Source organism: Hermetia illucens, chromosome 4, assembly GCF_905115235.1.
Source record: "Hermetia illucens chromosome 4, iHerIll2.2.curated.20191125, whole genome shotgun sequence".
Classification (NCBI taxonomy): domain Eukaryota; kingdom Metazoa; phylum Arthropoda; class Insecta; order Diptera; family Stratiomyidae; genus Hermetia; species Hermetia illucens.
In genome coordinates, this window is record NC_051852.1 from 101,233,349 (window position 1) to 101,258,352 (window position 25,004).

General features: G+C 40.1%; 1 protein-coding gene across 1 annotated transcript in view; it reads right to left on the reverse strand.

Annotated features, from left to right (window-relative positions):
* LOC119655018 (cyclin-dependent kinase-like 2) overlaps positions 1-24,362 on the reverse strand; it is a 39,797-nt gene extending 15,435 nt beyond the window's left edge. Inside the window, exons 1-2 of the mRNA XM_038060690.1 lie at positions 23,887-24,362; positions 1,173-1,345 (exon numbers count right to left, since the gene is read on the reverse strand). Coding sequence (XP_037916618.1) covers positions 1,173-1,340 — 168 coding nt within the window. The 5' untranslated portion in view covers positions 1,341-1,345; positions 23,887-24,362. The remainder of the gene's footprint in view (positions 1-1,172; positions 1,346-23,886) is intronic.
* Between the last annotated feature and the right edge of the window lie 642 nt (positions 24,363-25,004).

The window sequence follows — 25,004 nt, forward strand, 5'->3', positions numbered from 1 at the left end:
GGTATGAAAGGTTTTGTGTATTTATTTTATAAAAATATTTGAGTGAACATTTGTCCCATTAGTACCTAACACGTAATATATGCATATATAATGTGAAAATATCCATTTTCGCGTGCTACTGATATTCAAAGTCTTGAATTTGCAGAAGCAGCGATTTCGAACTATTATAACTTTGTTAGTAACGGTGCGGTTTTCACCAAACAAGGTACCATGCTCTCTGCCTACATTACCTTAAAAATTACAGTAATGTATTATTTTTACCATTATTTGAACAGATATCGGTGTAGAGGGTATTTCGGAGCTTAGACGCCATATAGTGGTAGCCTCTGGATTGTTTTCAGATTTATGGGGTGGGTAGTTTCTGAGAATGGATCCGTGAAAAAAATGATCACTTTCGACCCACCGCACTCCGATGTAGAATGATGTAACTTACGGTATGCGCGAACGTTCACAGTTCCCACCTTTCTACCAAATTCGGTGTCAATCGCGATAATCGTATCCGAGAAAAATGCATGTGACAGACAGACAGTCAGACAGTAAACCGATTTTAATGAGGTTTTGTTCTACAACCTTAAAAATAGGACAAGAAAGAAAAAAAAAATGCTCTACATGTATCAGCGACTACAACATAATGATGTGAGGAGTCGCCTTAGCAGATCAGAAGACCACTTGGATTAAAACTCTCGTAAATGGTAGAAGAAAGTGTCCTTCAAACCTGTGATGGTCAGCGTAAATGTTTCGCCAATTTCTAGATAGATATTGTCAAAAGTTATTCAAGTTTTTAAAATATAACTTCCAAAAATGTTATGTTAAACTTAAAAGATGCTGTCGAAAATAAAGACCGATGTCGACTTCACAAGTTTTTAACTCGATAATACAATCGGGTATAAGTTTTGGTTTCCTGCTGTGTTGTAAATGCAAACTAATTCTGGACTAAGGTTCCTCTTAGAAGTGAAGTTTTTATACACATACTGGGAGTACCCAGACAAATTGTAAATGAATACATATGTGGAAGTCTCGTTTTTCAATGTTCCAAGGGAGGTCTGAGCACTCCCATCGAGTAAAATAAACGTTAGATCGATTAATTGAAGATATAAACTACATTATCACTTATATTCCCAGAAGGTAAAGCTAATGATTTAACTAAATTCCATAAAAACATTAACACCAACCTTCAACATTCTGATCTCCCTGATGGCCATCTTCCTTACAGTAGGATCATCCTCTGTTTCTAAGAACTTCTTGATAGCCACATATTGTCCAGATTCTCGATGGCGACATCGCATGACAAGTCCATAAGATCCTTCGCCAACGACATTTATAATGTCGTACTTCTCCATATTTTCTGCAAAGGAAAAAGAAAGTGGAAAAATGTGAAATATATTCGGGATAACAGAAGGAAACTTTAAAAACTTTTAGAAAATCTATCGAAAGAACTTGGATTTTACCAATGTGCTCCGCGTATCCGCAATTATCGGGAACCGTTGAGTTATCGGCCATGTTGCACGCACGACGTCCATTCATCAATTGGACATTTACAAGGACCAAACAAACTTGCCGTACTGATTCAATAAGAATTAATTGAATGCATAATAGCTGTTCGGGTTAATGGAGGGTTAGACATTTTAAGAGTTTATTATTTTTTTCAGAAGTACAAAGTATCGAAAGGAATATCGATAATAAAACTACGGATACAGGCACTGGTTTCTAAATTTCACTGATTTCCAAAGTATTTATGATCCTTTAATTCTGTCTACTCGCCAGCGAAGCAACCGAAACAATAGTTACTGTCCTTATTTTTTCCCAGAAGGAATCATTCATGAGTGGTGTATACACGAAAAACATTTCAGATACTTTACTGAGTCTACTGAGTCTACCCTACATTTCGTCCTACGAGTCAATAACCATGAAATACCAAACGTGTAATTGTTCTAAGAAACTGTACCGCACGTAAATACATGCCAACCAACTGGACGGGCAATTAAGGACGAGGGTTAGAAATATATTCTGGTGCACCTCGATAGCGACCAATTCACTTATGACGGAGTGTCATTGACCGGACAAAAATTGTTCGTGTCTCATACTTGCTTTTGGGGGTGAACAGGATTATGAGTGGGTTGTGGAAAAGTTTTACCTGTTTCCACTTAAAATCGATTCTCAATTCTGCCTTGATCTTATCATTGATGAATCAGCGTCAACATATTATTCATGTCTCGTCTTCCGTTAAGAGGTTTCTAGGTCTTTTTAACAGACGTGACTTTGGTAGTGTGCATAGATTAGGACAACGTGTCAATGGTCTGAATTTAACGAGGTTGATATTCTTATTGAATATTAAAGGTTATTAATGGGCAGAAGAAAAGAATTCCAGCCCACGTACGTATAGTGGCACCAAGCTTATTTGATACAGTCACTGGTTTTAATTTTACATAACTGTAATATTAAAGGTAGGAGGTTTATCGACAAATTTTAAATGCAGATGTGTCGGTACATGTTCAATAAACGGTTTTCAAATAAGGGAATCTCAAAAATTCTTGTTTATGGCACACAGGACCAATGTTCTAGGAAGATTGCCGAATTTCAGCGCACAGCTTGTTTGATACAGTCTCCTTCAGTGTCAAAAAGCTTTGGTTTGTCGCGCACTTCAGAAGTATTTTTTGTTTTATGAGTTTTTTGTCGTGCTTGGATATTATAACATCAAACTAATTTTGGAACTCGGAGTACAAATATAGTTAAGTTTTTTCGTCGTTTAAAAAAGGTGAGTGAGCAGTTTGTACACACAAATTTATTGGGAAATAGGGACAAAAAGTTGTCAAATAAAATTTTTAGCGAGCCGGACAAGTGTTGAATTTTCTGAAGAATTAAAGCAAACCCCAAGCTATCTGCTCCCACGTTGGCTAGTATGGTTCATGATAAATCGGGAAAGTCATGCAGTTCTGACACAGTCCGACCTTTGGGCGACCATGATTGAAATGGCCAAGTAGCTCGAAAGACAAGCCAAATTGCCTTTGCTATGCTCCCTGAGCATATAAATAATGAATCTACTTTTTAAAGTATTGTAATTGTCGCGGACGAGTCAAAGTGTAACATTTTAGGCTCTTATGGAATGTCTTATGACTTAAGTAAAGCAAATACCTAGCTGAACGAAGAGAACATTAAAACAACTGTGAAGCATGGGAATGGTCTTGTTATGGTTTTGGCCTGAATGTCCGCAGCCGGAGTTTATAGCTAATTTTTATTGGGGGAACAATGAATTAAATGCATTTGCCCGATATACTAAAAAAATTTACTGTAAAGAGTCGAAAAACTGGGCGCACAGGAAGATTTCTCCTCCTATCAAAATAATGATTCGAAGCATAAGTCCGGATATATGTAAACTTGGCTTATTTGAAACTGCTCACACATAATGCCACCACCGGCACAGTCTTCTGATGTAAACGTCTTCGAGGATTTATGGCCAATTTTAGACAACAAGATAAGTATAAGATCTTGAATAAGGAAGACCTCAACAAACCCTTGCTGGCAGAATGTCACTCCTAATTTTACACAAAAATTGCTTGATTGAATGCGAAATAGGCCCCTGGCTGCGAACGGCAATGGCAATTTATCAACAAGTCCGGAAACCGGAAGCTAGACACTTCAGATATAAACGATTTTGTGTTTCCTTATGTGAGGAATGATGAATGCTTGGGGCAGTTCCGTGTGTACATAGTTACACATTCCATTACCCTCTATTTTTTAGAACGCGTTTTAAATAAATAATTTGATGGAAAGTACTGTATTGATAATAGTCAACCCCATACGCTTCACACTCGGAGTTTAATATAATTAGTAAATATGAAGAACTTAACCTACAACAGAATCAAACAAGTCGGGAAATGGAAAGCTTCACGCTTCAGGTATAAAAGGTTTTGTTTTCCTTTACGTGAGGAGCATAACGCAGTTCTCCATTGGCTGCGAGAATTGATTAGAGATATTTAAATCGTCCAGTTCTGTCAATGGCAGTAACCTGCCCAGCCAATGGAGAACTGGTTAATGAAATTGCTTCACGCATTAACGCAACCTGGTTGAAGCGGCATTACACAACTGCTGTTCTTTGTGATCGACGTATCAGTGAACGTCTCAAATCTAAAATTTACCACAATGTCGTCCATCTGCCATTCTCTATAGTTCTGAGTGTTGGCCGACTATAAAGGACAATGAACGGCGTCTTCCGGTAATAGAGACTAAGATGTTGCATTGGATTAGTGGCGTAAATTGCTTTGATCACATCCGAAATGAGGATATCCGCGATCGATATGGCGTTACACCGATCGTGGAAAAACCGCGAAAAACTGTGGAAAAAAGAAGAAGATGTGAGAGCGACGAGTGCATGACAGCTCCGTGTCACATAGCTAAAAATTCCATGGTCCTCTAGTTTTTAGAAAGCTATTTAAATGAATCATTTGATGGCTTCACACTCTGAGTTTAATATTATTAGCAAATGCCAAGAATTTAACCTACATCAGATACAAAAAAGGACTGGGTAGAGGTAGATTCTTTATGAATGGAATTTTAATATCTCAGTCGAATGTCAATTATGACGTCAGCATCTTATTTGTATTGTTTAGGATGCTGTTAATTCGCACGAAATTGATAAGTTTGAACTGCTATAACTCTCACACTAATATTTGGATTTTCCTGAAACTTGGCATGCGTACGCACAATACTGTCCTCTATGCCGGTGCAGTACTCCTAGGATGAATTTAAGGGGAGTTTTTCAGTCAATTTATAAAAGTTGGTAATATACAATTAGTAAGTTTTTGTTAGTAGATATCGGAATGGGACATCACTCGAGGCTTAGATTTCTCAAAAGTGTTTCACACGAAACCTTAAAAAGGGCTGGGGAGAAGTAGATTCTTCATAAATGCGACTTTAATATTTCACGCGAATGTCAATCATTCTCGCTAATTATGGCGTCAGCATCTTATTCGCATGGCTTTGGAAGCAGTAAATTCGGGCGGAATTGGTAAGTTTGAACTGCTATAACTTTGACTTTAATGGCCAGATTTCCATGATATTTGGCACGTGTATACGAAATATTGTCCTAAGATGAATTTAAGGGAGTTTTTAAGTCAATTTCTAAAAGTTGGTCGTATACTATTAGTAAGTTTATTTGAGCAGATATCGGAATGGGACATATTTTGAGGCCCTAGATTTCATCTAAGCGCATCATCCTGATTTTTTTTGGATTTTTGGATTGGATAATTTCCGAAAATGAGCCCTGTCTCACTTTAAGCGTGTACATTTTGACTCGTTACTGGCGGACTTTATAATTCATATCAAAGCTAACATCAGATTCGGAATGTACTAATTGAGATCTTTCATTCGATATCCTACATGACTATATTTGATGAAAAAAATTTGACATCCCCCTTTACATGTATGGGGAGCCCTCTTTAAACTGCACTCAAATTTATGTCACTCACTGTATGCGTGGGATTTGATAGTTCCCATATGTCCACCAAATTTCGTTCGGATCGGTTTAGCCGTTTTGGAGAAAAGTGCGTGTGACAGACAGACAGTGAATCGATTAAGGTCTTGTTTTACATAAAACCTTAAAAAAAAACTGGGGAGAAGTAGATTCCACAGGAATGGAATTTTAATATTTCACCCAATTATTCTTGTTAATTATGACGACAGCATCTTATTTGCGTGGCTTAGGATGCAGTAAATTCATACGAAATTGATAAGTTTGAACTGCTATAACTTTGGAACTAATACCCGGATATCCATGAAACTTGGCAGGCGTCTGTGCAATACTGTCCTCTATGCATGATATGTCCTCTATGTATCGTACAAAATTTAGTACTCCTAGGATAAAATTAAGGGGGCGGGTCAGTCAATTTCCAAAAGCTGGTAATATACAATTAGTAAGCTTATTTTGAATATTTGAAATCTACGTCGAAACTAACATCAGTTTTGGAAAGTACTAATCAAGACGTTTCATTTGATACCATGACACAAATCTTACACCCCCCTTTACTTGTATAGGAAGCCCCTCTTTAATGCCCATGTAAATTTATGTCACCCATTGTATGCATGGGATTTCATAGTTTCCATCCGTCTACCAAGTTTCGTTCGGATTGGTATAGTCGTTTTGGAGAAAAGTGCCCGTGACAGACAGACAGATAGACAGACAGCGGATTGATTTTAATAAGGTTTTGTTTTACACCCCAGGTTAGGTAGCATGAAGGACATCATCGATAACAAAATAAAAAATAGAATACTACCCCACCTCACCTACCGCACTCCATTTTGAACTTCAAATTCCTTTGAGCGTTTCGTGAGGTTCCTTATAGTCAACTTAATCCTCTTTTTCCGGTTGATTAAGGAGATTGTCATGATTATTTCACTTCCTCTTCAATAGCTCAATTGGAATTTTGCTGTCTTTCGATACTTAACTCTTGGTTGTGCTTGGCTATTTTAACCACTTAAAATGAGACAGGTTCGACTGGTTTCAATTCCTTCAGTTTCGTCAAAGCTGTATACCTTTTTCCAATGTGTTCTTGCGGTTTTTCTGGCGATTAAATTAAATGTAAATAATGAAGTGATTTTCTTTCTTCGGTAGTCGTTACTTATTTTAACAGTCATATACCGACATCTCAAGAGCAACTGGTTGTTTTTACAGTACTATACCTTGTTTTTTCTACGGTATATCTTGCTGGATTGAGCGGCTCCATCCATATATTCTTAATGTCGCCAGGATTACATAGGGTGTTGCCTTTATCATTTTCACAGGCTTTCATACTATATAATTTCGCTCCAGTGCGCCACTGGTCAAACGGGAAGAATAAAGATAGGAGAATACAACTTTGAGACCGTTGACAATTTCTCAGCTACGATGATGAAATCTGCGCACGGTTGTTGGCAGCCAACAGAGGCTATTTCAGCTTACAAAAACGGTTCCGCTCGAAACGTCTCACCATAGGGTCAAAGCTCTTATTGTACAAGACAATGACTTTGCCAGTTCTTATGTATTCCTCGGAGACTTGGGTTCTTAGCAAGAAGAATTGCGAACTCTTGGCCGCGTTCGAGAGAAGAATCCTCCGAAGAATTTTTGACTCCCTACATGAGGATGGACGATTCCGTAGTCTACATCACGACGAAATCTATGAACGATACCATGACCGTCAGGTTGTGGATAAAATCCGGCTCAATAGGTTACGGTGGGCGGGTCACTTAATCCGTATGGATGAGGATGATCCCACCCGGAAAGTCTATAAGGGCAATATCTATGGTAGAAAAATAAGACGATGCAGACCCTGCCTAAGATGAAGCGATGGCGTAGGCCAGGACGCCAGACAGCTTTTAAAGATATCGAATTGGTGGACGCCGGCGCAAAACCGGGATGTCTGGAGTTCCTTATTAAGGCAGACCTAGATCGGATACCGGTTGTTTCCCCGTTGCTGATGAGGATGATAATTTCGCTCACTTCAGCATATGCGGTTTATAAATATTTGCTATTGAGATCGCCGTCAAGTTTTTAAATTTTGTCATTGCTGTGTTCTTTTTGTTTTTTTTTGGACGTCCGCATTGTTATTCGCCTTTAGTTAATTCGGTTATAGCATCTCTCGTCAAACAAATTATTATCAGTGCATTTCCTTGAAGCCCATTTACCTTTTCATTTAATGTTTTTTCCATTTTTAAGGTTTGTGTCAAAACTAAAACTGGCAAAACTGGAACAGATAGTATAACTCAATAATTGATACCCCCCGTTAGATACATTCCTTAAAATTATAAATTAGATGTCTTAGATGGACTTAGGGAAGGTTTCTAAAATGAACTTAGATAATTTTTTTTAAAGGAGTGAGGGAACCTGAAGGATCCGTCGAAAAATTGGGGTAAAATCAAGCCAATCGAGCTGATCATAATAAGTAGCTTAATATTGCCCTGCACCACGGTAAACAATGATTTATATCTGCATTAATTAGTCTCTTTCATTTGGTAAACCCAATGCAGGTAGTTTTATACACTATTTAGCTCCTCATTCGATTTGTTCTTTTTGTACACTCTGTCGCCTATGATTAACATTGCTGATAATATCCAAATATGTACCCTACCTCCGAATACTAGCGTTCTTCAAGCTATTATTATTCCGTTTTATCTACGTTTGAATACCAAAGTAGTTATTTTAAGTCTTGTGGTACATGACTCACAGAGGAGTTATTTTCTTAGGATTTAACTTCTTAAGAAAGAGAAAATTATCTGAATCAAGGCGAGACGGCTTAAGACGTGAATTCTGTGCAAAATAAAAACGATGATTACAAGGAGCCTAGCGTACAGCGTTAAACGTAAGCAAAAAGGTAACCAATTGCGTTCTATTATCTTCTGCGATTGAGCTGCGTTTGGATGCTACTAGTCTTTTACTTGGGTGCTTCCAGACTTGTAAATATTGTAGGTCTCCACTCTTATCGTCAATATCTACATATACTATGAGCTTAAGGGACCCAGATAATTGAATAAATTTCTATTTGTAGGATAACTCCTTAAAAGGCTTACTAAGCGACTGTAGGTCTGTTTGTGTTTGTTTGAAAATACAAAGTGTTTCGTATTCCACATTGTCAACGAATGCGGCAGAACCTCAAATTCATGTTGGAATGCGAAGGAATAGAGGGTTTACATAATAGTCACATTGCTAAGAGCACCATATTCCTGGAAAGAAAAAATAAAATTAATAAAGTTAATTCAACTCTCGAAGAGTCGCTCTCGCTCTCAGGCTAATTCCGAACTCAATCTTATAGAAGTCCTCTTAATAATAGATGGATCGCAGATTAGATTGAGATGCACATTCCCCCAAAATAAGTGTCCGGATGCTCAAGTGGTTAGAGCGCTGGGCTGCCGTAGTGGTAGGTCGCGGTTGACTGGATGTCGAATACGAGTCAACTCAGCTGTGAATGAGTACCTGAGTCAAATCACGGTAATAATCTCGGGCGAGCGCAACGCTGACGACATTGTCTCCTACAGTGTACCGTTACGGTCTTGAATGGAGTGCTCTAACACACTTCAATGCCCTCATCCAATATGGATTGTTGCGCCAACGATTATTATTATACCACCAAAATAAAAAGTGAATGATTGTCCAGAAGGTGACAGTTTAGACTAATCGAGGCAGTGCTTAAAAGGACGTCAAGTTGGCTGCGTAACGAAGTAAAGGACACACTCGAAAAGACTCTGCTCAGAGATGAACCTAAGTTTTTCGTAGATTTGTTAAAAAGTTGAGAACCACTCAAGAGCCATATGTTCTACGTGGATTAAAGTCCTGCTGAAAATCATTTATTATTCCTTCAGCAAAGGGGAAATCGTGGCTATTATCGGAGTCTTAGGAGATGGGTACTACCTGCAGGGATCAGAGAAACGGTACTGGAAATTTGCAGTAGAATATGCAGACTAGAAAATTTGGTCCGGAAGGCAAACTTAATAACGAGACAAGGCCGGACACGTTTATTAAATTGTCAGAAGCATGCATTGCAGAGAATATCTTCTCCGCATTATTGAAGTAGAAGTAACTTCTTCTAGTACCAAAACTTCGTAACCCTCCAGGTGAGCAGTGTTTTATTGCCCCATATACATATATTGACAGTAATGGTTAGATGATGGCTTAGTAACCTTTAAGATTGGTAATTTGGTTTCTTGGTTGAAAGCAACTATTTTGTGTTCTCCAATGATGGTTGAAATTCCCGTCCATCGCGAGTTTCTCGACAATCATCAAGAATAAACACGGCGTTGATACGACGCTGATAATGGACTCAAAGAACAATATCTCCACAGGTATGTCATGTACAACGATCTTCTTAACTTTCACCAAATGAATAACGCTAAAGGATTGCATTGGTGGCATTGCATTGTTCGTGGTGATAAGACTTCTGAACGACGTCTCTGTCCTCAATTGAGGGGCGGGCAACATTCAATTTGAGTAACTTCTGCATTATACTTGTTATTAAATTTTTAGGGGGCGGGGGTGGGGTAGGGCTGACAACTCTACACGGAAAACAACTTGTTACGAAGCCACAACAGGAACCTCGGACAGGACGGACCCGGCAACGACAACGGATGAACGATGGACAGAGACCGATTTCCTGGAGAAGAGCCACTACACCATATATTATAGCGGTCATCCAGTAAACCATGTGGCCGGAGTAGGTTTCTTAGTCACCCAAAAAATGAAACCTGCTGTTATCGGCCTTGAAAACATAAGCGAACGGCTATGCACTCTGCACTTCCGAGGTAAGTTTAGAAATATAAGCCTCATAAACGTTCACGCCCCTACAGAGGAGACAGCAGAGTCGGAGAAGGTAACCTTCTACGAGGCAGTAGAACGAACCCTGTCCCAGATATGATATCAAAATCATACTTGGGGATTTTAACAGCCAAGTAGGGAAGGATCCCGTATTCAGGCGATACGTTGGCTCCCATAGCTTACACGAAAAAACAAATGATAACGGACTGCGGATTATTCAATTAGCAGGGTCACACGAAATGGTTGTTGGAAGTACCTGGTTTGCTCGGAAAGCGGTTTACAAATATACATGGACCTCTCCAGACGGGACCACTTTCAACCAAATTTACCACGTGTTGATCGAACGCCGCCACCTCTCAGCCTTGATGAATGCCAGAACATATAGGGGGGCCAATATAGACTCGGATCACTATCTCGTTGGCATGGTGCTCCGAGCTCGAATAACAATACCACCTAGAATCTCCTCTGACAATCAGGTGAGATTTAACACTGAAGTCATCCACAACACAACCCTCCGCGACACCTATAAGAGGGAAATGGATGCCGCAATAACCGCAGTCAACAGAGGACCTGGAGATGAAGCATCAACAAATGATCTTCACAATCACCTGAAGAACGTTATCATGGATACGGCCACAAGCATACTTGGCCCCAGCCGCAAACGGAGTCGGAACGGCTGGTTTGACGATGAATGTAAGCTAGCAACGGAACGGAAGATTGCCGCATACCGAGTAGTGTTGCATTCTCAAAGAACGCGGGCACGCGCAGAGACTTATCACGAACTCCGTCGAGCGGAGAAGCGACTTCACAGACAGAAAAAGGAAGCCTGGGAGAACCAACAATCTGTGAACTAGAAAAGTACAGGGAGCAACCGCACCAGGTGCGCAAGTTATACTAACAAGTCAGCAGGATGAAGCCTTATATACCTCGATGCTCATCCTGCCGAGACAAAGAGGGAAATCTGATTTCCGACAGAATGGGCATATTAGAGCGATGGGTTGAGTACTTTGATGAGCTACTGAACAACCAGAACATCGGCCAGTTGCAGGTCCCGTCAACTGAAGACGACGGACAAATACTGCCACCACCAAGTTTAGGAGAAACAGTCCAGGCAATTCATCGGCTAAAAAATCATAAGTCGCCAGGAGCCGATGGAATTACAGCCGAATTGGTTAAATATGGAGGCGACCAGTTACACCAAGTGGTTCATCAACTTGTGCTCAAGGTATGGGACAGCGAATCAATGCCTGATGATTGGCAACGAGGCATAATGTGTCTGATACATAAAAAGGGAGATATCACACAGTGCAGCAACTATAGAGGTATCACGTTGCTGAGTACCATCTATAAGATATTCTCCACTATCTTGCTAGGCTGGATAGCCCCATATGCCCAGAACATCATTGGCCCATACCAAAGAGGCTTCACTCCAGGCAAATCAGCAACAGATCGGATTGCTGCGGCAAGCGATGGAAAAACTGTTGGAATATGGACAACAGTTGCACCATCTGTTCATCGACTTTAAAGCCGCCTATGATAGCATAGCCAGGGTAAAACTGTACACGGCCATGAGGGAATTCGGTATCCCGACGAAATTAATAAGACTAGGCTGACCTTGACCAATGTGCGAGGTCAGATAAAAGCAGCAGGATCACTCTCAAGACCAATCGACATCAACAACGGTCTACGACAAGGTGATGCCCTATAATACGTCCTCTTTAACCTGGCCCTCGAGAAAGTGATCCGTGATGCTGAGGTAAATACAAGAGGTACGATCCTCTTTAAGTCCACCCAACTACTGGCCTATGCTGACGATATCGACATCATGGGAAGAACCACCCGAGACGAACAAACTGCCTTCATCCAGATCGCGCAGGCGGCAATCGAGGCGACATCTTGGGCTACACATCAATGAAGGCAAGACAAAATATATGGTGGCAACGTCAGCACCGAAGACGAATCAACCAACAACATCAAACCGCACTGATCAAACAGGAAGAATAAGGATAGGAGAATACAACTTTGAGACCGTTGACAATTTCTCCTATCTAGGGTCGAAAATCACAACCGATAACAGCTACGATGATGAAATCCGCGCACGGTTGCTGTCAGCCAACAGAGCCTATTTCAGCTTACGAAGACTGTTCCGTTCGAAACGTCTCACCATAGGGTCAAAGCTCTTACTGTACAAGACTATGATCTTGCCAGTCCTCATGTATTCCTCGGAAACTTGGGTTCTTAGCAAGAAAAATTGCGAACTCTTGACCGCGTTCGACAGAAGAGTCCTCCGAAGAATTTTTGGCCCCCTACATGAGGATGGACGATTCCGTAGTCTACACAATGACGAAATCTATGAACGATACCATGACCGTCTGGTTGTGGATAAAATCCGGCTCAATAGGTTACGGTGGGCGGGTCACTTAATCCGTATGGATGAGGATGAATCCTCCCGGAAAGTCTATAAGGGCAATATCTATGGTAGGAAAAGAAGACGATCCAGATCCTGCCTAAGATGGAGCGATGGCGTAGGTCAGGACGCCAGACAGCTTTTAGGGATATCGAATTGGTGGACCTCGGCGCAAAACCAGGATGTCTGGAGTTCCTTATTAAGGCAGGCCTAGATCGGATACGGGTTGTTGCGCCGTTGATGATGATGAAATTTTTAGGGGCAGTATGACCCAGGTGACTATATGCAGAATGGCCGAGTGACGTGGTAGACTCTCTAGCTTTCGAGGGCACCTCGGGCCGGGGGAGACACACGCAGAAAAATAGCTGAAATTAAGGGGATAATCGAGGGGCCCACTTAATTTTCAAACCGGGCCTTCCTCTATAGCTTGTGTATTTCATATTTCGGCGCATGGCTATTTCATTCAGCTGTAGCAAACATTTTTGATTTTGATAAAAAGAAATGAAAAAAACATCTGTCCATATTCCTAATCTAAAAACAAATAGCCTCCTAAAAAACTTAATCTTGATGACCTGTAGCATAGGTTGACTAATTAGAACATCTGCGGTGTAGTGTAATGGAATATAATATCGTATTATGTCATGAGTATATGTGTTTGACAATTCGACATTGCTTGATAAATGAGTTTTACTAGAGCGGGCTCCAGAGTGATTATTCAGTGATTCACAATTGGTCAAAATACTAGCATCATTTATATATATATATAAATGCCTTTATTAGGTAAAATTTTTCACTTTAACTGGATACTGACGTTCTGTGATAACCAGGCGTGCAATAAAATCGCACGGAAAGTATGACATAATAATCATCGGTTATAAGTTTTTTAATCTTGCTCTAAATTGTTACAATTTCTAGGATAAATTTATTAAACTAATTTTGTAAATATAGTAATACATTATTATTAATTTTATTTGAACAGATATCGGAATGAAATGTATTTTAAGGGGGTCATCCCGTGTGAAGGCCGTTTTTCTGGCTTTTTTTAGAAATTTTTTGTTAAGAACTGGAGAAAGATACAAAAACAAATTTTTCACTATAGATTTATTAATATCTTGAACGTGCATAGTAATTTTTACAGCCCGATCACATAGTTTATTACTGAAATACAGAGCAATTTATACACCCATCTCCAAAAAAATGTGTTTTTCTGCTGCCACGCTAGAGGGCGCTGCGATCATCTTACAGAAAAAAGTAAACGGCATTTTAACGTACAGACTTAACTAAAATATTAAAAACTAAATTTTTGGTGCCGCGTTAAACTTTTTTTTTGAATTTAGATTTTTTTTTACGGCTTTTCCAATGAATAAAAAAAACTACTAAATGAATCGCAATTATTCTAGTTTGTGGACCGTAGAAATATGTTCTGAAAAAGTCGTAAAAATTTCAAAGAATTTCGTTTGATCGATTTTGGGCTATGGTGGCAGCAGATTTTAAACATGCAGTTTCGAGAAAAACGCATTTAAAAAGTAGAATGCGATTTTTAGCTATAAAACCTTAACTAACCATTAATCTGCTATACCTAGTCCATAAACCTCAAGTTTCTTGAAGAAACACAAGTGCGGCCATGACTTCAATTCTTGTCCTTTTAGCGAAGTCATTCGAACGTCATTCGGACCGATAAATACGAGCTTTATTACGGCGATCGATATCGCATGTCACTTATCACGTGTTTAACACTATAATTTCGACGAACGACTCCGAATATCAAAAAATCACTTTACCCATATATTCTATACTATCTCTAGATACAATTGATGGCAGAAAAAAAAATTCGATTCCGCGGATCCGACACACGGGATGACCCCCTTAAAGTCGAGACTTGATTCAGATTTCAAATTTGTTTGTTGGGTAGTTTTTGAGAACAAGTCTTGTCTCATTTCAAGTTTGCTACCCTCTGATTACTTATTTCGCAGCTAATGTCAAATCAGAGGCTTGTTTCGAAAATACTAATCTAATCTATCTAATCTATTTGGAGGAAAATAAAAAAACTGCACCACCTCCCCCAATCATAACATTTCATAGCTTGCATATACCCACCGAATTTTGCCTCAATGGATGCAGTCATTTTGGATAAAAGGATGTGTGACAGACAGTAAGCCGATTCAAATAATATTTTATTTAAAAAAAAACATTAAAAAATTATGCACTCTTCCCTCTTCGGCATTGTTTAGGAAGACAATGGAAACGAAATGTTTAATTTTATCAAAATCTCGACGATTAAGTCCACTTATTCTTGCGATGAATAAATCCATATGTCCTTTCATGTCTCCAAACAATATTCCTGTAGCCTTTCCTCATATTCCTTGCGCATATAACAGCCTACGACAACCCGTTCATACAGTCAAGGATAACTTTTTTGGAGAATTTTAAAGTTTACACTAGACGAGTAGATACAATCGCAAAAGGCCGATTAAATCATTTCAAGTGTAGTTTGAAAGTTTGCGGTGAAACTTTCTATTATCATTAAAAAGGAATCAACACTTCCTTTCTCAAGATTGGCGACATGAAGCGTTTCAGGGGTGACATTCGCATTTTCTGTTCTCGTTATGTAATTATAGCTCAGGATTGTGTCGAGGTGTTTGCCTTTTTAGGTTGGTGCTGACTTGAAAGGTTGAAAAACTTTTGTTTATAATTGCGACTGTACAGAAGACCGCATTCAGTCGTAGTATGCCATTATTTTATATGGCACGAGGATGTATTGCACAATATAATATACGAGTAGCTGACTATCTCATTTGCATACGAAAATTTCTTCTGCACGCAAAGGAACTGTGCAGAACGAGGTCTGAGGAAAAAATTAAAAAGGGTTCGGGTGGAGGTTGACAAGCTATTTTGGTTCTTTGGTAGGAGTAAATCAATAGAAATAGTAGGAAACCCACCAATACACTTGACTGCTGCCAAATGAAATGGGCATTCAGAATTCATAATTTACAGATGATTATTGTCTCGACATGCTTATGTTTTGCATATCCATTGCAAATTCTTGTTAATGGTTTTTCTTGTAAATACTATTTCCACCCTCAATACTCAATGTTTAACGTATAACATATTGATGGAATAGAAGTTTTTAATTGATTGCGGTAGTGGTCATCACTACCAAGCAGTAGTGATTATTCAAGTTTGCTTGGTTTAGTCCTGCCGGAAGTACTAATCAAAGCTTATGAGTACATAAAACATTTGCATATCTAATATATAATAGTGCCCTGTGAGGTGGGGCTTAAGAGTACACTCAAAGTCTTGCCTGCTTGTCGTAAGAGGCGACTAAGTGGGAGAGAAATTTGTTGATTAGCCACTTGAAGCAATTTGAAGCTTAATTGCTACAGAAATGTCAACTAAGCCTTGGATAGGGACTGATCTTGCGGCTCTAACCTTTGGCTATCGAAAACAGCTGATAGTTTTCTTCTGGAGTGTTCGCCCGTTTTCTCCAATTCGAGCAGGAATTAGAATGATATAAGCTATACATTCTGGTCCTAAACGAATTAACATGGAGAGTACACTCTCTTTTGTGGTAATGTAATTTTGTACTCCGAAAAGCCAGGTGATAGCAGACGTGAATCCAGTGTCGGGTTGTTTCAGACGGCTACCGCTAGGCGCGCTCTTTTGACCTGGTAGCCGGTGTCTGACAGACTTCTGACTGCAAGATTCTGACCCACATTAAGGAATATGACAATTGCACTTCTGACATAGTGGAGAAGGATGCTTTCTACGAGCAATTATACCCGGTTCAGGGAAGGCTTCCTAAAGGTGACATTGTGATCGTGCTGGCTGATCTGAATGCCAAAGCCGGCCCAGAGAACACCTTGCACCGACATCGGTTTTGGCGACCGCACCGATAATGGTGGGAGGCTTGTGGACTTTTGCTTCCACCGCTTCGTCATTGTTGGCACATTGTTCGTGCACAGAGCCTGCGACCGTACGAGCAATAAGATCGACCACTTTGCGATCAGCAGTAGATTTAGGAGTTGTTTTCTGGATGTGCGTAACACGAGAGGCACTGACATCGGCCTCGAAAGTGATCACCTTCTAATGCTCGCTTAACTTTGCTTGCGTGTAGCGTTCGTCACTTCTTGCAGGATTGGTGAGCTACGGCCCCCCCAGTTCAACATCGACCGCCTATGTGATTCAAATGCCGCTCGACAGTAGGAGAGCTATCTTGCTGATCGAACGGCAGATATACTGAGTTAACCCGCCTGAAAATTCGATGAATTTTGAGCTGCCACCAAAATGCTCATTTTTCGAGTGCTACGCAGGTCGTCGCCAACGTCCTGCAGGCGTCATAAGATCTGGCTGACTTCAGAATCGTGGAAGTGGATCGATGAACGGAAGAGGCTTAGGGCTCTATATCACTATGAATGATAGCAGACGTGACGTGCTCGAATTCCGATACCAAGCAACATCCCGGAAAGGTCAACGTAGTGTGTACCGTGACAAAAGCGAATTTGCTATTGCGCTGGTAATTGAAACCGAAGATGCCGAATCACGAAAGAACTTGCATGTGATCGCAAATTGTTCGATGGTCCTGTGAAGGACGTTAACGGTCGACTGGTTGATCCTCCAAGAAGAACAGAAATCATTTTGGCCATCAATGTACTTAAATGGAGAAAAGTCGCTGGGTTTGACGGTTTCCCCCGCATAGTTATTTATCGATGTATCTGCAGTTTTGGCAGATCTGCTGCTTGCACTTGTATGGAATTCTTGGTAGTCCGAGATCTTTCCCAGAGAGTAGAAGAATGGGACGATCGTTAAGATTCAAAAGAAGGCACCCGTTTTGAGTGTGATAGTTGGAGGAATATCTGTGTGCTCCCTGCTGTTGCAAGACAATAGCTAAAATAATCCTGGAACGAAGGCTTGGTCAACAGAGAGCAGGTCGCTTTCCGCTCTGAATTCTCTTGCGTTGACCACGTCAACACCCTGCGGATCATTTCGGAGCAGTGTGCGGAGTTTAGATCTTCGCATCACCTGCTCTTCATCAATTTCGAGAAAGCTTTCGATATTGTGAAGGGGAGATGTATCTGGCGTGCTTTACACACGAAGGACATTCCAGAGCAATTAATAAATATTATCAGAAGGACATAAGTTGGCGAAAAATGTCACATGCAGCAACGAGGTAAAATCTCGGAATATTTTGAAGTATAAAGGGGAGTTCGCCAGGGTTACATCTTGTCACCGATATTATATCTTTTTAAGGTTTTGTGTAAACACAAAACCTTATTAAAATCGGTTTACTGTCTGTCTGTCTGTCTGTCTGTCCGTCTGTCTGTCTGTCTGTCTGTCTGTCTGTCTGTCCGTCACACGCATTTTTCTCGGAGACGGTTGCAGCGATTGGCACCAAATTTGGTGGAAAGCTGGGAACTGTGAACGCTCACGCATACAGTGAGTTACATCCTTTACTGATGAATTTAAGGGGGGGTCCCCATACATGCAAAAGGGAGGTGTAAATTTTTTTTTCATCAAATATAGTCATGTGGGATATCAAATTAAAGGTCTCGGTTAGTACTTTTTGAAGACAGTCTTAGTTTTGACATTTGTTGAAAAGGTGGGGAGGGCGGGGGGTTGAAAGTGACCATTCCTTTACGGGGGCCATTCTCAGAAACTACCCAACCTAAAAATCTGAAAAAAATCAAGAGGCTGCCACTATATGGTGCCTGGGCTCCGAAATACCTTCCATACTGATATCTGCACAAATAAAGTTAATAATAGTATATTACTATCATTTTTAGTAATTCGCTGCAAGACCCCCCTTAAGTTCATGCTAGGACTACAAAATTTCGCAACAATATATGATATAACATAGAGCATGATCTTACCAAGTTTGGTGGAAATCGCACTATTACTAACAAAGTTATAATACGTCAAAGTTGTCGCTTCTTTGCAAATTCAAGACTATGAATGTCAATATCATCCGAAAGTGGATATTCTCACATAATATATGGATATATTATGTGCTACGTACTACGAAATACACAAAACCTTTCGTACCTGAAGCGTTTAGCTTCCGGTTTCCCGACTTGTTTTGATGTTCTTTATACTGCCTTGTCCGAAGGGAATGGAGGAATTCAATAGACGATGGCATCTTTCTTCAAACCTCTTGATTACGCTGATGATTGCTGATTGCTGATTGCTTTCTTACCGAGTCATAGACTTTGATCAAATGGCTCTGGATTTGGAAAGAGAGAAGTAAAGTTGCACTGAAGGCAAACACTAACAAAACCAAGGTTCTCAGTGAATTGGTAACCACGGGGCAGCAAAAACGCCTACTGAATTAACACCAATAGCTGTGCTGTTACCTACGGGTGGCGATCGCTGGGAGCGATTTCTTATTAAAAAACTTCAGACGGAGACCAACTGGATCTCCAGGCTTAAGGCTAATTAGAACCCTACATGGTAAATTGTTTATTACTATATGTTACGGAGCCAGGAAATGAGCTTCGGATTGAATTGATTTTACAACGATCAAACCGTCAACGAAAATGAGCAAATGATTTGCGCATTTTCTCTTGGAACGTGCGCTCCTTGTATAGAAGTGAAGTGGGCAAGCAGCCAGTTGCCGACATAAAGCTAATGTTACAGCATTACAAGAAATGCGCTGGATATGGACCGGTTTCCTGAAGAAGGGCCACTGCTTCATATATTATAGGCGAAAATGACGTTTTAAGCCGTTCATAACAGAGTCCTCCGTTACACATATAAAGAAGAAATAGGCGCCGCAATAATCGTAGTTAACAAAGATCCTAGAGGTGAAGCATTACAAAACGATCTTTACAAGCACCTAAAGAACTTTATTATTGGTTCTGCTACAAACATATTTGTGGCTTCGTCGAGTGGAGAAAAAACTTTATAGATAGGAATAGGAAGCGCAGGAAAACCAACAGATCCTTGAACTCAAAGTACGGTGAATAACCGCACCAGATGCGAAAGTAGGGGTTGAATATTTGAATAAACGGACAAATGCTGCAACCACCAACCATGGAAGAAACTGTCCGTGCAATTCATTGGCGCAAGAATCAGAAGTTGCTAAGAGCCGGTGGAATTACAGCCCAACTGGGTAAATATGGATACGATAAACTATGTCAAGCGGTTGATCAAATTATCCTTGAGGCCTGCTCTCTCCGAAATATAAACAGCGTTATATCATGTATCATTAGTAAGATATTCTCAGGCCGGATTGTACTATACGCCTAAAACATCATCGGCCCATACCGAAGAGATTTCACTCCAGGTAAATCAGCAACAGATCAGATTTACTCTATGCGGCAAGCAATGGAAAACTATCGGAGTGTGGACATTAATTGCACCATCTGTTCACTGACTTCAAAGTCGCCTATAATAGCATAGCCAGGGTAAAACTATACGCAGCCATGGGAAAACTTGGTATCCCGAATAAATTGATAAAATTGACTAGGATGACCCTGACCAATATGCGAATATGTGAAACTAAACAGAAACGATAGTATCACTTTCGACACCTTGCAAAATCAACAATGGTCTAAGACAAGGGAACGATCTATGATACATCTTTTTAACTTGGCCCTAGAAAAGGTGATCGATAATACTGATGTTAATGCAAGGGGCACCATCGCCGACGACGAAAAACAATTTAGTTCCCGTCGGGATATTACTAACATTGTAGACGAGATTCAGAAGCCCTTTCAAAGCAAAAAGACTTTTTAGGGAAAAAAATAAACCAGAAACGATGAAACTGCGACAGCCGAAGGAACAGATCGTCATCGATATTGAGGCAGGCACTCAATTTCGAAACACCGAATTGAAAGAAGTAACCCGAAATTATGTCGCTAATATCCTCTGCTGGTGTAATAAATCTGCCCTCAAGGAACCACGAATGGCGCAAAGATAAGGAAAGTTCATAAAGAAACTGAAGGAAAAGCCAATATTTTATTTATAAGCAGAAAAAAGGAAAGGGGTAGTAATAGTAGAGAAAACGGACTACGTTACGGACATATTGGAAAAATGTCGGGTGGCAGGACATTTTGAATTGGGGAAAGATCTTTTACCGGATTTAATCAAACGGTTGGAAGAATATTAAAGGAGGAGGAGGAGGGAAATGCAGCCAAACTAAAGATGCCCAATCCCGTACTGCAAGTAATAAATAGTCTATCTAAGATCTTCAAAGCTTGCAACGAATTCCGGGAATTATAATAGTTACAAACTTTCCAAATAAAATATAGCCAAGTAGCTGTTTCGGCAAGTTGAAGAAACTAGGATTACCCTCTGTGAAAATCGTAAGGAATAGAGGACCTCATCAGGAAACTAAAGGATGTGGAGTTCACAATATGGAATGAGCGGCTAGTGACATTCGACGTGGAGGCGTCGTTTCAAAGCATCCCGCTAAAGCAGGCACTTCTTCATCTCGAGGAGTGACTACTAGGCGTATCCTTGACGTAGAAAGAAGATATTCCTATTTCTTCTTTCCACGTCAAAACTTTCGGCGATATGCAAGACAGAGAACTACTTGACTTTTCAGGAAAGTTCTACAAAGGAGACAAAGGGGTGGAAATGGAGAACCCCGTATTCTCTTTTTTGAGTAATTTGTTCATGGATAGGATTGAGGATGACCTACATTCCATAGGCCTTCCCCTAAAATCTGAACAAGGAGTTGCTGGATGTTCTGAATAAGGTGCATCGTAACTTAAGGTTTACAATGGAAAGCGAAGCCGATGGAGAGCTCCGATTTCTAGATTAAAGAATGATTAGAGGGGAAATAGGAGACATTTATAGGACATAAAACGAACGGTTCCGGAAAATTCTCTCAACCATCGATTATTTAAATTTTCATGACGTCCCTCGTCAACAATTTGGAGGTGCAAAGAAGAATAGGGGTCATACACATCGAGCAGGATGAACCATCTCAAAACCAGGCAAGGATCCGCCAAAGACCACGAATTAAAACAAGAGTTCAGATTGCGAGAAGGGCTAAATAGGACGAACCAAAAGACTGGTTCGGTATGCTAGGTAGAGGATGAGAGAGAAGCAGAAACGAATAAGTAAAAGAAGTAAAAGAAGAGCGCAACTGTGAAATCGATGATAGTATGGCACATCATGGAAGGACACAGCTTTACATGGGGCATCGCATATGTCATTAAGGAATTCGGAAGCAGCAGGAAGTTAGATGCGCAACGGAGCTTCGCAATCTTACAGGAACCAAGCGTTTGCATTGACTTTCTACGCGGTAAGGGAAGACACATTTTGAAAAGATGATCATCTGAAAATACGAACGTTACGTACGATATGACGAGCCCTTTGAACTTTCTTTGCTATTACCTCTTTTAACACCTGCCTTAAAATTAAAGAGCTAATCGCAAATCAGTTTCAGTTAGACTTGAGTTTGTGGGCAGATATTCAGCTGCATGAGCCTGGTTGGCTTTAGCTCCCCCGCTTTCCGAAGTTGTGACTTGCATTATGGTCTACCCATTAACCCGGGCGCCACTATTCGCATATGTCAATGATTTCCGTCGTCTTTCACCTTGCGTACCATAAAATGTGTATTCAAATTATATCTAACCAAAGCTAAGGCCTCTCTAGCCTCGCTTTAGTGGCATTTGATTTCTAAGCAGGACTTAATCCACCGTTTTCGCAATTTTCTTATCACTAACAGTTTTTCGACCGCCTTTCTGTTAGCCCGAATTCATGATTCAAACAAACTTTTTTTTTATAATAGACCAACAATGTTTGCAGTTTAGTTAGTAACTGTGACCAACAGCGTGGTAATTCACATTTACTGCAAAGTTGGAAAGATTGTGTTGACAGGACACTCCTGTGTAAGTGATGGAGTAGGAAGAGCATAAGGATGCTCTCAAGTAATTTTAAACGAAATCAAACATCGACCGAATTCGCTATTGTTCGCGATAAATATAGGGGCTGACTCTATTCCTCTACTTTTGCGGATTCAAGACATTAATTAATTCAATTAGGGATTCTTAGGTCGAAATTTACCATTAAACTCTTTTCCTATCCTATCCTATCTCTTAGTCCAAATCCTTAAGTCCGTTTTGAGAAGGGTACTCCCGGAGAGCCTTCCGCTGCAATTCTTTATCGTGACTAGTCCACGAAGGTCGTCTATATATACATATTCTACTTGACCTGAATACGTAATCAATCTAAAAGTAGACAGGACAGCAAACATCATTGGTATGGAATGATGCCCAAAAGGGATATTCAACAGAACAAATATTTAACTACATCAAACATCCTATATTAGCATGACGCTCGCGGCAGGTTTAATTACTCACCTAATCTAGCAACAAAATGAGTAATTACGGCGGTAAGGTGCCTTTATAAATATCGTTTAACCTTTAATGCTCCATTCGCTGGTTAAAATACTATTCAAAGGTTACACCTTGCGGCCAATGACGTCAAAGCAATGAGAATGAATTTCGGGTAAATACTGGAGGCCAAAAATAGGAACAATAGTGGGCGATTTGTATCCATCTTTTATCGGTATTATATCACGCAATTCTGTGATTGATGTGTTGCATTTGATGTGAATAAAGAACAATGACGGCACTTTCCTTGAATTGTGATGGCTTAGGATGATAACAACAAGGTTACTGAATATTTTGGCAGCTTTCGCATGGTTTGATGATTTTTGGCGAAACGTGCAGCTTCAGTTCTTGGAAATCACTTAACACGAAGCAGAAATAACTTACTATAAACGTACAGCAATAATCAGAGGAGATTCCTTGAATTTTAGTCACTTCGATTGAAATCAGGACGTAAACTTGCGTTTGGACGAGTGCTAAAAGTACTAACCATGGTAGAGTGATGGTATGTGATGTAGATACGAATACAAGCATATAAAGTAATTACAGCTTATATTATTACGTGAACACACAAACCATGTTGGAGACTAACTGCAATTTGCTAACATTACTATTACCGCTCCTATTAGTTCCTTGCCTCTAATTGTCCTGTCGCTAATTTCCCCACGCGAGATCTTATCGAGAAGCCAATGCTACCCTCCGACAGAGGGTAATCGACTTTTATTTCCCTCTTCCAATTTCGATAATCAACAGACACGACAATTTGCCTGTGCAATTCATGAATATTTTTAATATACCCTTTCTCCCCCTTATTGTGTATTTCATCTTGTCCTAAATAAGGAAAAAAATCAATAGCCAAAACTTACAAGTTTACATTAAACGATATCCTTTGCTGGAGGAAAGCACTGACTCTCGGGACTCAACTGCAACTGTGTCCTATATAATTCTTTCGCGAGACCACAATCACCACATTTCAATATTGGAAAGTTTCTACGGTTTGAACTCTGATATTTCTGTTTCAGTTATGTTACCAGCCAAAGACGCACATTAACGTAATTTTAGAATAACACAGTAAATTACTTCATTTAACTTTGCCGAACATTTAATCCTTCCGCTCCAAGTTTTCACTGGCACGCAAACGATTGTAAAACTTTAATGGCAGTTAAATTTAAAGTTTCGCAAATGGTTGAATATCAAGGTCACATGAGTTGCTCCTCAATAGTCCACATGAGCTCTGATAGAGCAAAGAGGCTGAACTGCTGTTTCTATAATTACACTGCTAGAGAATGTTAACGCTTGCAACAGCTTCCTCCGATAGTTTCGTCTCAACTGGGGATCCTGTGCCTGAAGGTACCTTGAATGGGTGATGTCGCTAGTATCGCTATTGTGTTTTGGTAGTAGCCACGGTGAAGGACTTTGTTTGCTTTTGTCACGGCTAGCCCAAATAGAGTAGAGAGGAGGAGAACTGCCGCTCCGGTTGAAGGATACCCTGGTTGGTGTTGTCACGCGAATTTGGGACATACTTTCGTAAGCATGAAAACTACAGTAAACATATGGTTACCGGTGGCTTCCGTTGCTCTGGAAACCTAACGTATTGGGTGTACGTTTGGACAATTGGACGGATTTTAACGAATGTTTTGGGAATTTCATTTCCTGCTGAAAAATGGTGGGAAATTTGATGCTTCTGGTAACAACAGAAAGGATATAAAAAATTTGAAGTTTCAGCCTTTTTTCTCCTAAGTGTAAAAGTTTGCGAAATTTTTTAAGATGGCAATCCAATAAGCATCTATAATATTGCGAAAACTAGCAGATCGATTAAATTTGTGGTAAGGAAAAAGCTATGGCTTCTGAACGCTCAAACCATGGTGGCCAATTGTACTCGGCTCCCGCAGAATTTTTTATGTATCGCAGGGTTTCCTTCAGTGAATGTGATGCTACTTTGCAACTGGAGCATATGAGTACCAAAGATCTGATGTCTGATGTA